The sequence below is a fragment of the Gracilinanus agilis genome, chromosome 2 (assembly GCF_016433145.1).
Source record: "Gracilinanus agilis isolate LMUSP501 chromosome 2, AgileGrace, whole genome shotgun sequence".
Lineage (NCBI taxonomy): Eukaryota > Metazoa > Chordata > Mammalia > Didelphimorphia > Didelphidae > Gracilinanus > Gracilinanus agilis.
The window spans coordinates 84305408-84319298 of NC_058131.1; the positions used below are offsets into that span (position 1 = coordinate 84305408).

At 39.1% G+C, this 13891-nt stretch overlaps 1 protein-coding gene across 4 annotated transcripts; it reads right to left on the reverse strand.

Moving 5' to 3' along the window:
* Positions 1-5786: 5786 nt before the first annotated feature.
* Positions 5787-13031, reverse strand: SRSF7 (serine and arginine rich splicing factor 7). 4 transcript variants are annotated; one of them, XM_044663267.1, is made up of 8 exons: positions 12933-13031; positions 11696-11876; positions 11416-11592; positions 10457-10531; positions 10257-10355; positions 8442-8492; positions 7821-7856; positions 5787-6727 (listed from the first exon to the last, which is right to left on the reverse strand). In XM_044663267.1, exons 1-8 carry the CDS (start codon positions 12958-12960, stop codon positions 6673-6675), a joined length of 702 nt encoding a protein of 233 aa, XP_044519202.1. In that variant the 5' UTR covers positions 12961-13031; the 3' UTR covers positions 5787-6672. The 4 variants fall into 4 exon arrangements, with proteins under 4 accessions (XP_044519202.1, XP_044519201.1, XP_044519205.1 ...); XM_044663266.1 differs by having other exon boundaries at positions 10248-10355; XM_044663269.1 differs by lacking the exon at positions 5787-6727 and adding an exon at positions 7623-7731 and having other exon boundaries at positions 10248-10355.
* Positions 13032-13891: the final 860 nt, after the last annotated feature.

Consider the following 13891-nt stretch of genomic DNA (forward strand, 5'->3'; position numbering starts at 1 on the left):
ATCTCTGACTGATTAAAGCCACAGAGGAGGTGATCTTAGTTAGGGATTCCAACTCTTCCCTGATTGCTTCCTCACAGGAAGAGGCAGATCTTAAGGATGTCAACACACCCTTGCCTCTTTACCATGTGGATTGACCAACACACTTTCCAACATGGTGGCTAGAGTTTGCTAACTTTATTTAAATTTGCAAGTGGGACAGGCAGCTGCTAGGTCCTGCCCCTAATAGATCTTAACAAAAGAAGAGAGGATCCAATCCAGTCCCATAGCTTTAGGGAAAAATTGTTTTAGTCTGGTCTTAGAATCAGACTGTCCTTAGGGAGCTAAAGGGAAGGTTATTTCACAATTCAGTATTAATTTTCCATAATTCTTTGCTTTCAAGAGGAGTCATAGATATCACGAGGGTGCATCAATCTGGATTCAACTGAGTGAAGGTACCTTTTCTGAGATATCCATGAATATCTTCTGGCCAGCCGACAGAAAGCACTAGGCACCTAGGTGGACCAGTAGATAGAACACTGGAATACCCGAGTTCAAAGACTACTAGCTGTGTACCCTCAGGTCAGTCATTTCACTTCTGCCTCAGTTTCCTCAACTGCAAAATGGAGCTAACTCCCAGGGTTGTTGTGGGGATCAAGTGAGATATTTATAAAGTGCTTAGATTCTATTTATAAATTATATAACTAATTATAGATAAAAAATAGATATAATTCCAACCTAATTGCCCCTCTTGCAACCTTGCTACCTTGGCAATTCTGGATCCACCCCAATCTTGGCTTCTAGATGTGATGACTTAGCCCTGCAATGGTTTATTAGGAGCACTTTGGAAGTCACTGGTCTAATATTTCATGGATGCTATGGCAAGACTAAGGCTGCCCACGGGTTATATATCCCTTTTCTACATGAGATTATACTACCTAACCCAGCCAAAACAAAACCCATTCCCTTGCCCCTAGCATACTTGCTCAGGCTTTTATGCTTCTTTTTCTTATTCCTTCAGTGCTATACTAAAAAGATTATTTTAATAATGACTTTTATTGTTGCTTCTGCTTCCTCACCACCCATTCACTTTTTTGCTCCCTTGAAATCTTATTTCTTGTTCTATTACTTTATTGAAACTTCTCTGTCCAAGATCACCAGCTCACTGCTAAATTCAACAGCGTTTTCTCATGTCCTTTTTGCAGCATTTGAAAGTTGACCATTTCCTCCTTCTGGAAGTCCTCTCCTCCCTTGATTTTATTTTTAACATCAGGGAGGAAGGGAACAAGTATTTGTTAAGTTCTTACTATGTTAGGCACTGGGCTTAAACTCTTCAAATATCTCATTTGACCTCATTATTTTCTGATGCTTTCACCCTTATCAATGCTTCTGTTTTGCTAAAAAGGCTTAGGTTTCTCATTTTCCCTTTCTCTTCTTTACATTCTCCTTTTTGTAGGATTTGTAGGTTCTAGATGTCATAATTTTGACTTTGCCTATAGGACTTTCATTCTTTACTTTTTATTCTGAATTTAAACATCAAAAAAAACTTTCCATTTATATAGAACAGGAAAAGAATTATACATGAAACCATGAGTCTCCTCCATTTGACATTTGGATTTTTTAAAGAGGACAAATTCCACAAATTACTTTCTAAACTGACCAGCTTTTCTGCTCTTCCCCTAGAATGTCCTGCTTTCTTCTGTGAATTTTAAAAATGTTTCAATGCCTTTCTTTCTTTTTTGGCATTACTATTGCTACTCAACTCTTTTCCCCCCAGGACCACTCTAAATTAAAAGTGCAAGCAAAGGTGAGAGTGAGGAGGAATCCAAAACCTTGAATCAAATAGTCAAGTAAAAGGAATCCATTTTCCTTGTCAGTTTCAGATAAAGTGAGGTTTATATGCTTACTCCTCTCTTTCTTCCTCTACATTTGTTTAGTCTTCTCATAAATACCAATTATGAAAAAAAGGAGGTTTCACCCCTTCCTCTTTTCTACATTAATAATGCACTTTTACTCTCTTCACTTTCTCCTTCTAAACTTCCAGAACAAATCCATCTTCTGGTGTTTTTAACTACCTTAATATATTCAAAGTATAAAAGACATCAAGATTCTGTGCACTTCTTCATGACTGTAGCCTACTTTATCATAAATGCTTTAAAGTTCTCAAGTCTATTAAAAAACCATTCTTCTTTCCACCCTACCTCAACAGTTCTCCCATTAGAATTATACCGTTTTTATTCTTGATTAAATGTCATAGAAAATAGAAGCCACCAAGTCTTGTGTGATCCAGACCATAGTTCCTTAGTATTTTAGAGGTTTATGAATATTTTTGGGGAAGGTTAGGAAGACGGAATAAAAGCTCTGGGTTTTGGTTATGAACTTCCTGGGACTTTTCTTTTGCAGGCTCGTTTCAGGATATGACCAATGGAATATATCTTCAACTCTCATCCTAGTCCTGCTAAATCTGGGGGAGTTTCATTTATGATTTCTTGAAATAATGTGCTAGGGCCCTTTTTTCCCCATTGTGCTCTTAAGAAGTCAATAATTTTTTTGTCTGGTCCTTACCTTTTTCTACATTTCGTCTTAGAATCTATATATACTAAGAATTGGCTCCAGGGCAAAAGACTTGCTCAGGATTCACATAACTAGGAGGCATCTGAGGACATATTTGAACATGTCCTCTCATTTCTAGGCCTGGCTTTCTAGCTTCCCACAGAGATCAAAGATTCTTAAAATCATCTTTTTTACGGCTCCTATTTCGGAGCCGTCCTAGCCATGCGGGCTAGTAATAGTGTCTCGTGTAAACTTGCATTGCCTCTGAATCTCCATTCTGGGGTCTACGATTCCGAACCCTAACAACAGGACATTAAACTGCATACCCTTTACTCAGTAGTGCCTCTGCTAGGCATATACATATACATATATATAGGCAAAGAAGAGGAAAAGATCCCAAAGGTAAAAAAAAAATATTTGTAGCAGTATTTCTTGTACTTGTTGCAGCAAAGAACTGGAAACTGAAGGGGTGCTCAAAAACTGAACAAGATTATGGTATATGCCATATGATCTAATGAAAGAAAAAAATTCACAGAAACCTGGGAAGAACGTCATGAACTGATGCAGAGTAAAGTGAGCAAAACCAGAAAAATGTATATAATTACTACAACTTTCCAAAAAACCCCTCTAAAGTCTGATCAATGTAATGACCAACCATAATTCCAGAGGATTCATGATGAATCATGCTACCCATCTGCTGACAGAGGCAATGGACTGGAGGTACAAAGCGACACATATATATTATATAAACATGTCATGTCAACGTGAGGGGTTTTTTTGGTTTGGTTGGTTGTTTTGCTTGACCGTGCTGATTTATCAGAGGGCGAGATGGAAGTTTCTTTAATGGTCGTGGGGAAATTTGAGAGAGAAAAGGGTGAGCTGTAGTGATGCCATAAAGAAAAAAGAAAATAGGGTTATTGAAACATTAAAATGAGAATGTATAGAAGAAATTAGAATGTTCAGAGAGAGACAATGAGTCTTGAAACTAATAGTATTGAACTGATTATATGCTTTTTAAAAAGAACAAACTATATATGAGATTTATAGTTTCATGTGTATTTTATATGGAAGTAGTCATGTTTGTGGATTTAACAAATTCAGTATTTAAAAAAAATTTTTTTAAATCATCTTTAACTTTTTTCCTGTTCACTTTTAAAATATCAAATCTTACATTTTCTCATTTTTTTCAGTCTTTCGATTTTATTCTACTATTTCTTGCTTTCTTACCAAGTCATTGATTTGTCTAGTATTCAGAAGTCTGACATGGATGGATATATCTAATTTTTCTGCCAATTCTTTCCTCTAGGAACTATTATTTTCTCATTTAATTTCTTCTAGCTGTTCATTTCCTCTTTGTGGAAAAATATTCTTCCACTTGTTACTCTCTTAAGAGGAAATTCTACAAGAATTTGAGTTTAAATACCTATGTGACCTTAAGCAGGTTACAACCTGAGACTGTTTCATCTGTTAAGTGAAAGGGGCCCCTCCCAAGATCCTTTCCAGCTCCAAAGTACAGATGGGTTCTAAAATATTTAAGATGCACTAGCTTCTGAGGATATTAGGCGAGATCTCATAAAGTAGTTAATGTCTAAGCCAAGTTGAAGGAAGGTAGAGATTCTAAGTCAAAGAAAGGAAGGCAAGTGTTTTCCAAGTATGGGAGAGGTGAGGGGGGGAGAAGAGGGGAAATCCAGAAAATTGAATGCTGTGTGAGAACCAGTAAAGAGAATGAAGTCATGTGGAAAGTGAAGCACAAGAAGTTCATGTAACATCAAGGTCTGGTTGGAGAGATGGCTCAACTCAGAAACATTTGATTTGGCCAACATTTAAGTTTGAACTGTTGCAATACAGTAAAATAAACCTCTAGCGTAGTTATGAATCAGTGTTTTGACTTCCCAAAAATCTGTTCAGTTATTTTCAGTTTCTTGTCTAGGGATAATAAAATACCTACCTACTTTGATGACAGTGCAATGCTGGGCCTAAAATCAGAAAGACCCCAAGTTTAATCTAGCCTAGGCAAGTCACTCCACCCGTTAGCTTCAATTTCCTCATTTATAGAATGGGAATATTAGCATTTACCTTCCAAGGTTGAGGATAAAATGTGGTTTGGCACAGAGCTCGGTTCATCATAGGCACTGTGTGAATGCTTTATCTTTAAAAAAATTTGTTCCCACTGTTCAAACATAGGAGTCCAGGGCATCTGGAAAAGTCTACACTTAAATGGAAAGCTTGAAGCACAGCAGGCAAGTTTAAAATAGAAAGTACAGGCAAATCTGAAACATAACTTCACTATGTCCCCTCCTAATCTGTGGCCACATCCCAAGGAGAAGTCTACTCTCCATCTGGAAATCAATAGCTAACTAACCTTCTATCTCCACATCAGAGAATGCTGTCTAAAAATCTAGTCAAGTGCCATGTACTAACTCATAGCTAGGTGATTTCCAAAAAATTCCATGTCATTACAAATTCATAAAGAACACAGTACTATTTCACTTTTTAATCTCTGCAGATTTATTGTAGAGTAAATTTGCCTTAATATAGTACAGAACAGTTAAAGCTGATAAAATGCAACAGATAAACCTGTACACTGTAGATGGTTTCTATACCAAATCATACTGCTCATTCAATATTCAAATCCCTTAACAAAAAGGTTTCTTCAAATAACCTTAGCATATAAAAAAAAAATGGCTCTTAGGTATGTCAAAGCATTCAAAAATTACCAAATTAACTCATTTGTGGCCAATTACTATTACTACCTGATATATCTTAAACTTATGGCAGAAATCAGTACCAGGTGCACTGGAAAAACATGGCCCTTGAAAAGCTTTTAACAAAGCTAGGATGACTGACAAATATCTTCATATAGATCTTTTGTGCCTTTTAGTGAGATATTCTAATGCTACTATTTTAAGGTGTGGAGAACGTTATTTAGTCTTTATTAAAAATTTAAGTTCATCAAGTGATGAGGCAAATACTAACAATATAAATGTATCATCAGCATACAAACCTCATTTTAAGTTTGCTTTAAAAATCAACAAATTTAAATACTTTGCACCAGCCTGGCAAAATCTGCCCTTTTGGGGAAGGGTGGGATGATGAAGTAGGGGCAGATTGTTAAAAATGAGGAACATGGAAAAGGTGCTTAGGCTGGAAAAATGACGATTTTTGCAAAGCTGGTTTACATTTGTCTTTGTCCTCAATCCAAGCAATTCTTTAAAAAAAAACAAAAACAAAAACATGCACTCATTTTTGGCATCTTCAAACAATTTAACTTAATACTAAAATGTATATATTACTAAAAAACAATTGCACAGTACTGAGCAATATATTCCCAACTGGCGCCTTTTTCAGAACATTAGTACTTCATCTCATGACAACTTGTCCATAATGCTCTTATTGCATTAAAATTTTAACTGTGACACAATACAGTTGTCCAGATATAAAATTTGTGCTATGTCTTACTTTGTCATGGACCCTTCAACACTTCCCCAAATTTACTTTCGGCTCTGTCCAATTGTTATGCCAATTAAATCTACTGCATATGGTCCCTTGGTGATAATTTCATTGGGCATTTAATATTGTGATAACCTAAAATTTAAGATTCTGCCACATATGACAAGCAGTTATAAGAAAAATTTGTTTCCTCAGCTCTCAAACATAACTTTCAAATTTATCTACTATGAAAAGGTAAGTTTTCAATGCCCCAAACGACAGTTAATAAACTATCCAAATGAAAGATTTCATGAGTGCATTCAACTTGGCCATTTATCACCTTCTAGCCACATCCAGATACTGACCCTGAACAGGCCTAACAAGCTCTCTAGGCTTGAGACTTGCCCAAGCTTAATTTTAACAGTAGTGACCACAAATCAGAAGTCTAGTTAGAAACACATTTTTATTCTTAAATGTGCCAATAAAAAAAAATCCCATTTTCAGATCATAAGATGTTAATACATACAACAAAAAAAATTTACACTACTCTACAGATGTAAATTTACAGAGCTCTTAAAATATCCAGATCCATTCTGATTATTAGATGGTTCAAATAGCCTTCTAGGTTACACTTACATTGAACAGACATCACAAAATCCCTTATAATAATGTAAACAAAATAACTTTCTTCCTAAAAGGTGAATTTTTAAAATTTCAGTCCATTCTTTCAGGACTCGCACTTCTACGAGGACTTCCAGAAGGTGAGCGGCTGAAATAAAGGAAAAGTTTAATTACTGAACTTATAAAGACAATAACAAAATACTTCTTTGCTTCCCCCCCCCAGTTTCTCTCAAGCTAAAAATCTTGGTCCAATAAGTCTTATTTTCTCTTGTGCTATGTTTAATATATATATGATATAGTAAGTACATAAGACTTTAAGAAATGAAAATTGAGAAATGCTAAGATGATATAAACTTTAAAAATTCTATGGCAAGATTAGTAAACTGGTACTCATCTTGCCATATTACAGGACTGGTTGTTAGGTTACCCTAGTCTCTGGTAAGAATTAAGTTCTATTAGCAGCAGATGGCTAGAGTTCTATTTATGCAAGTAACTCTAAGCTAATTTTTGTAAAATAGCCAAAACAACTGTTATTTCATTCACTAATTATTGAAGTTTCTTTTTAACCCCATCAATCTTTCTTTTACATGGTCCTTAGTTTTGTCTTACCTATCCACATATCATGAAGTATGATGGTAGTCAAAAAAACTTGAATCAGAAGGAAAACTAAACTTACACAGTCCCATTCCATCAATATTACTTATGTGTTGTATTTGAAACTTGCCTGTTATGTACACCTTGGTCTTGATTAATATACAAATAATGAATCCCTTACATACACTATTTGAAATTATACGAATATGAATTCAAATGTGGCTATTTCTGGAGATTCATTATTTGCACTAATCAAGCTCCAGCTATAAAATCATTAAACCATTAAAAAAAAAAACCAAAAAAAAACCCTTACCTTCTGTCTTAGAATTGATACCAAGTATCAGGTCCCAGAAAGAAGAGCGGTAAGGGCTAGGCAATTGGGGATAAGTCAGCCCAGAGTCACACAGCGAGGAAGTGACTGAAGCCAGATTTGAACACAGGATCTCCAGTCTCCAGGCCATCGAGTTCAATTTTAAATTTTTTTTTTTACTGTATCTAGAACCTTATATAGGCATATATAAACTGTATATAGCACTGCTTCTCCGAAGAGCTCAAAGACTGCAAATCATTAAGAAAACCTCTTATAAAAATATCAGATATGGTAGGTAGCATCAGCCATTTTGTCTGCAAAATAAAATTCAACTTACCTTCTCTTTGGAGATGGTGATCTGGACTTTGATCGGCTGTCAAAACATGAGAAATTTTATTCAGAAAAAGGATACTTACTAGTTCTTTTCTAATAGCATATGATGAAACTTTATATTGAAGTGACCATTAAGGCTCTGGAATCGATGGCCATGATGTTAAGAAACCAAGGCCCAGACCAACAAATAGAACCAAAATTTTAAAAATAAAAAAATTTAAAATTTAAAAAAATCTGCAATTTTAAACTAATCTTTAGAAGTGATAGCTAAAACTTTGTTTTGTCAACTTACAACACTCCCAAATTTATTTGAGCATAGAACAAAAATGTAGAACTTCTAATGATGATTTAGAACACAGAATAATCAGAAAGTATTCAGACCTAAGAGAAACCATGAATCATTTTTATGTGGTGGCATATTTGACAAATTCTGTCAATATCATTCAAAACTGGAATAACCCATTTGGGCATTTGGAAAGGTACCAAAAACTTCAGATTTTTCATTTTAACTCCCGAGTCTTCAAAGAATGTAAAATTTCATAAATTTCATTTAAAGCACCTTGAACTCTCTGGTGTTTTGGAGCTATATTTGTAAAAAGAGAATTGTATTATTAATTTACCCTACCTGCTTCTTGGTCTTGAGAGAGACCTGGATCTGGATCTTGAACGGGATGATCTTGGCAGAGGGGGTTAAAAAAAAAAAGGTTAATAGTACTATGAGTTTTCCCCTGGTAACAACTGACACTTGTGAGCAAATTTAAAACAATTCTAATCTGGAGGTGGTAAAAAAAAAAAAAAAAAAAAAAAAAAAGTCTTAACACTGCTCCCTGCCTTTTAAAAAAGGTAACAGATTTTAACATGACTCAGGAACTTTTCAAAATAGGGATACCTTACATGGACAGTACGTCTTAACCCAAATCTACAAGCCAAGTTCCCCCTAACGAAGCCTAGTCATTTAAAATGTAACATGACTATAGAGTGCCTGAATGTACTGCACTACTGAGAAAACCATATTGGGAAAACCAGTTGTTTCACACTTGGCTAAATGGTCAGTTTGTACATTACAGAACGAGCATGATTATCAGAATACTTGGAAAAGCTTGGCATCCAGATTAAGAATTTCTGCTGAACCTAGAAGAGCTGGTACTGTAGAGTTAAGACCAAGGAATCTTTTTAAGATCAGCATATCTATACCATTTAAAATTTTCTTTCACATACATTTTATGCCTATTAAACAATCAGAAATCCTTCTACTGCTATGCTAAGCAGTTCACACGTTTTTTGTTTCATCTTCTATCCTATGTGTTTTTCCAGAGCTGAAAGGGGACTTTAAAAACCACAATTTTACAGAACAGATTTACTCTAGGTCATAAGGTATTAAATGGTATTTAAGAATCAAAACATGGGGACAGTCAGGTGGCAGAGTAGGGTTGAAAGCTAGGCTCAGAAACTGGACTTTGCTTCAAATCTGGCTCCAGACACTTCCTAGCTATGTGACCCTGGGCAAGTCACTTAACACTCATTGCCTAGCTTCTTACCACTCTTCTGCCTTGGAACCGACACACGGTACTGGTTCTAAGACAGAAGGCATGGGTTAAAAAAACAAAACAAAAAAAGGTGACCTGACTCTAAAAACTCAATGTACTGTCCACACTGCCTTCATAGATTTCTCAGCCTATTCTTTCCTGAAGCATGTTCCTCCAAAATTCCCACTATTAACTAGACTTGGTATGACAAACTTCAGCTCTTCATCTGTTGATTAGAGAACATTATTCTCTTTTCTCTTCAGGTTTCCAAATGAGTGTGGCCATTTTCTCTTTTATTTGTGCAAGTTGTCTGGTGGTAGAAAAGTGTATCTCTTGCTGAGGACACGATACTAATATGACTCTTTCAACTCAGAATTGTGTGGGGAGAAGAAAATTGAAACAAGTATAAATCTCAGCAAGAAAGTATGGTTATTATCATTGAGAATGACCATGAAAAACTACACAAGACCCAAGTTCAGAGAATGAGCTATAATCCTAGAGCCACTTGGGGTTCCAAGGAATTGAGGCTAACTAACAACAGAGAAGCAGCAAGACTGAACTGCTTTGGCAACTTCATTATATTAGAATTCTGTGCCAATGAAATCACAAATATAGTTCTCCATCCTGTATTGGGATATCAAACTTCCCCAGTAAAGGACAGAGAGAAAGTGGTAAGAGTACACTGAAATTAATTTGAATTTGAAATTATGAGAACCCGAGATTCAACTGTTGGTTCTGCTGCAAGGTCTGAACGATCCTTTAGGGTCTAAAGTTCCAATTCCAAATCTATGATCCTAAAACCACTTTTTTTTTTTAAATCAAGATCAAGCAAGATGGGGTAATTTTAAATCCCCTAAGGACATACACAGTGTATATCTAGTTAAACATAAGAAAATTCAACATACTGGAAATACCTCGATCTTTTTAAAGAACCAGATCGAGATCGGATCGAAGCAGACCTAGATCTACGAAGAGATGCTGATCTTGACCTTCGAGGAGATGCAGATCTTGACCTGTAATGGTGGAATTGTTAGGTTAACCATTTTAGGAAATAAACATTTGTCTTCATAAGAAAAAAAGTTTTGAGAAAAAAAAAAAAAAAACAAGAACCTACCTCCTACCACGGCTCCTGCTCCGTGAGCGAGAATACCTCCTTCCTCTGGACCTTGAGTGAGATCGAGATCGTGACCTATTTTCAAGTCAGAGAAAACAAATGTTAGATTAAAAAAATCCACTTTTTACTAATGTTTGTGTACCTTTGCTGAAATCAAATTTCAGACAACTATTTAAAACAGTGTCTGTCAGTTGGAAATAAACTCAGGGCCTATTAATTGTCGAGTATTTTTTTTACTACCTAGAAAAGATTTGTTAAAAGCTGAATTACATTTTAGAATTACATAATATAAAACACTATAATGTGTATTTAAAATAAACCTTGCAAGTTTGCAGGTCGACCCTCTTTGGCCCAAGGTCTAGCAGATCTAGACGATCTAGAAGTATCTATAGCCGATCGCTGCATCTAGAAGTTTTCTTCAATCTAACGACGATCAAACTGACAGCCAAATGAGCCAGGTGAGGCTTGATTGACGCAAGAAGATTTTTCTAGGTGGGAATGTGGTCAATCTGGTGTTCCTCTTTCTAAACCGGAGGGGGGCCCCAATTGAAAGCCAAATTTACTGTTACGGCGATCACCGTCTCAAATTTTCTGCCCTTTAAAGAATAAAGTGAAGCTAGGTGTAGATGGCTCGAGGGGATCTGGCCTCTTATGCTGATCACCTCAAGGTCTAGGAGGATCTTAATTGTCGGATTTGCAAGGCGCCTCAGCATGATATCTTAAGGCTCGTGACATTCTGAATCAAGGCGACTGACTCAAACGAAGAAACCTGAAAGGTTTTGACCAGGTTGATTATTAATATATTAACATTTTTAAAATTAAACACAAACTGTAAAATACACCTGACAATTAACACATAAAAAGTTTATAGAAAAAAATAGTATTTTCTTCTTGGCTAACAAAAGAATTACATGATTAACCGTTATATACCAACCGCTCCTTTTTTTCCAAATAAATACCTGCTTCTCCTTCTTCGGCTGTAGCGATGACAATCATAAGCATAATGACCTTTCTCCCCACACTCATAACATCTGTCATTAGGATCAAATGGCCGCCGTGCAGGTGGTCTATCATATCTAGATCTTCGTGGCATGCCTGTAGACAATTCGACTCTTACCCGAGAGCCACAAATCACTCTGCAAAATTGGGTATATATTGTATTAAGAATATACAAGTTTATATTATTATGTTTGTTGTTCAGACTAATATGACTCTAAGATACTAAAATTTTATACATACTTTCCATCTAATCCTCGAACTGCATCTTCTGCATCTCTTGGATCTTCAAATTCCACAAAAGCAAATCCTGGAGGATTTCTGGCAATCCATACAGTTCTTAAGGGACCATAATAACTAAACGCTCTTTCTAATTCTCCTTTGCCAGCACCAGTTCCCAGGTTGCCAACATATACTTTGGTCTCTGTTAGAGAAAACAAACAAAAAAGATTCCACATTAGGGCAAAAGATCTTAAACCCAATTTAAAGTCAGCCATATCACGGTGGCAAAACAGATTTTGAATTTTTAAGTTGTCTGTAAAGCATTTAAACTTTTTCTTTAAAGTTTACTACTTCAAACAGGTCAACAAATAATAGTGGTCGTTACTTCCCTGATCCATAATGGCCCAAGCTCTCGCACAAAGGTAGGGAGGAGCCTTCAGCTCCCAGAGCTCCACCCACCTTCAGCCCAGAGCAAGGGAATGGGAGCTTTAACCCACTCTGGGGGGGAGGGGGGGTAAGGGCCACTACAGGCCCAAAACCGGCCGGAGGCCCCGGGGCACTCACAAGTCAGGTACAAGGTGGGAGCTAAGCCCCGGTGGCGTTTTTCTGACGCGGTACGGGTCCTTTTGGACAGAGTCACAAACAAGCTTTGGGAGAGAGACCACCTCCTGTCCCCTTCACCCCCCTCCCCCAACTCTCGAACCGCAATCTCAGGCAGTGGCTGCTACTGGCAGAAGTCATCGCGCGCGCGCCGCACGCTAGCTCACCCGCCTACCTTCCCTCCCCAAGGGCCCTAACACGGCCTGCGATGCAAGCAGGAGGCTACGGGGTGGCAGGGGGAATGAAGGTCCCAGGACCTGCGCCACCGCGAGGGGCAACGTGCGCAAAATGGCAGCCACCTTCTCCCGCCGCCAACGGCGCGAAAAGGGGGGGAGCGGCAGGGGAAAGCCAGGAAGGAGGGTTCGCTACAGCCGGCCCGCCCACCACCTGAGAACGCGGGACCCAAGGCCCTTCTTCCGAGGTCTTCCTACAAGTAGAGGCCTGCGCTGGAATGCTTTGCTTCGACGGCTCCCCTCCTCGCCCGTCCCCCTTCCCCCACCCCCACTATGGCTCCGTGTGGCGCCAAGACGAGGTCCGCCATTACGCACGCGGAACAACCGTCTCCCTACAGCCACTGGCCTGAACCCGCCTTGGGTTCCATGGCCTGGCCCATGATCCGTCCCATCCCGTTCCCTTGTTTCCCTCTCCGACTTCTTACCTCCTCCGTACCGCCCGTAGCGCGACATGGCGTCCGGCCTATGTGCTCGCTGCACTTCGCAGTAACCTGGTCTCAGTCGAGGAACTACCTGCCTCCAATCGGCGGTTCGAGAAACTCCCGGGTTCTGAGCGCTCGGGGGTTGAATTTATATATCCCGGCCCCTCCTCCTTGGCCGTACGCATGCGTCATTTCGTCATCATGCGCGGCACAAAGGCGCGGGGCGGAAACGGTCGCGAAGCGATACGGAAGGAGTCGGCACGCCACGGAGAGTAGGGGTAAAAAAATGCCAAGCGGCGGAGGGATTCGTTGTCATGGGAACGCAGGGCTCGCCAGCGCTTGCCCCGCCTCCAGTCTGAGCTTTCCTCGCCCTTTCCTGCCCAGCCCTCCTCCCGCCACCCTCCTTTCCCCTCCCTTCCTTTCCTTCCCTTCCTTTCCCTTTCCTCTCCCCGCCCCCTCAGCACCCTTTGGTGCTTTGGTCATGTTTCAAGGTTGAAGCGGTATAGCGTAGCTGCTGAGACTATTTCCGCCGCTGTGCTGGGATTGGATCGAATGCGGGCCTCGGAAGAGGTCATCGATCAATCGATGAGTCGGGAGTCTGACCCAGGGTGAGGAGGAGACCGGCCCCCCACCCCCAACCCATTCCCCACCATCTTGCACCCTGGCAGCCCCGAGGAGGGGACTTGGACCGGGAGGAATGACCCACCCCACCCCTTCCTTGTGCAGAGTCGGAAGACCGGGCAGAATGTCGGAGCTGGAAGGCCCCTGAGCCTTAGCCTGAACTTGAACCAGAACACCCCCTCCTTTGCTGAAAGTGACTATCCACCAGCTCTAGAGGCAGCCCAATGGGTTAGAATTTAGTTGTCTGCTAAATCTCTTCCAAATCCAAAAATACCCTTTTTGGATGACCTTGTTAGGGAGCTCCTTCCCACTGCACCTATCCCTTCGTTCCAAATGTATCT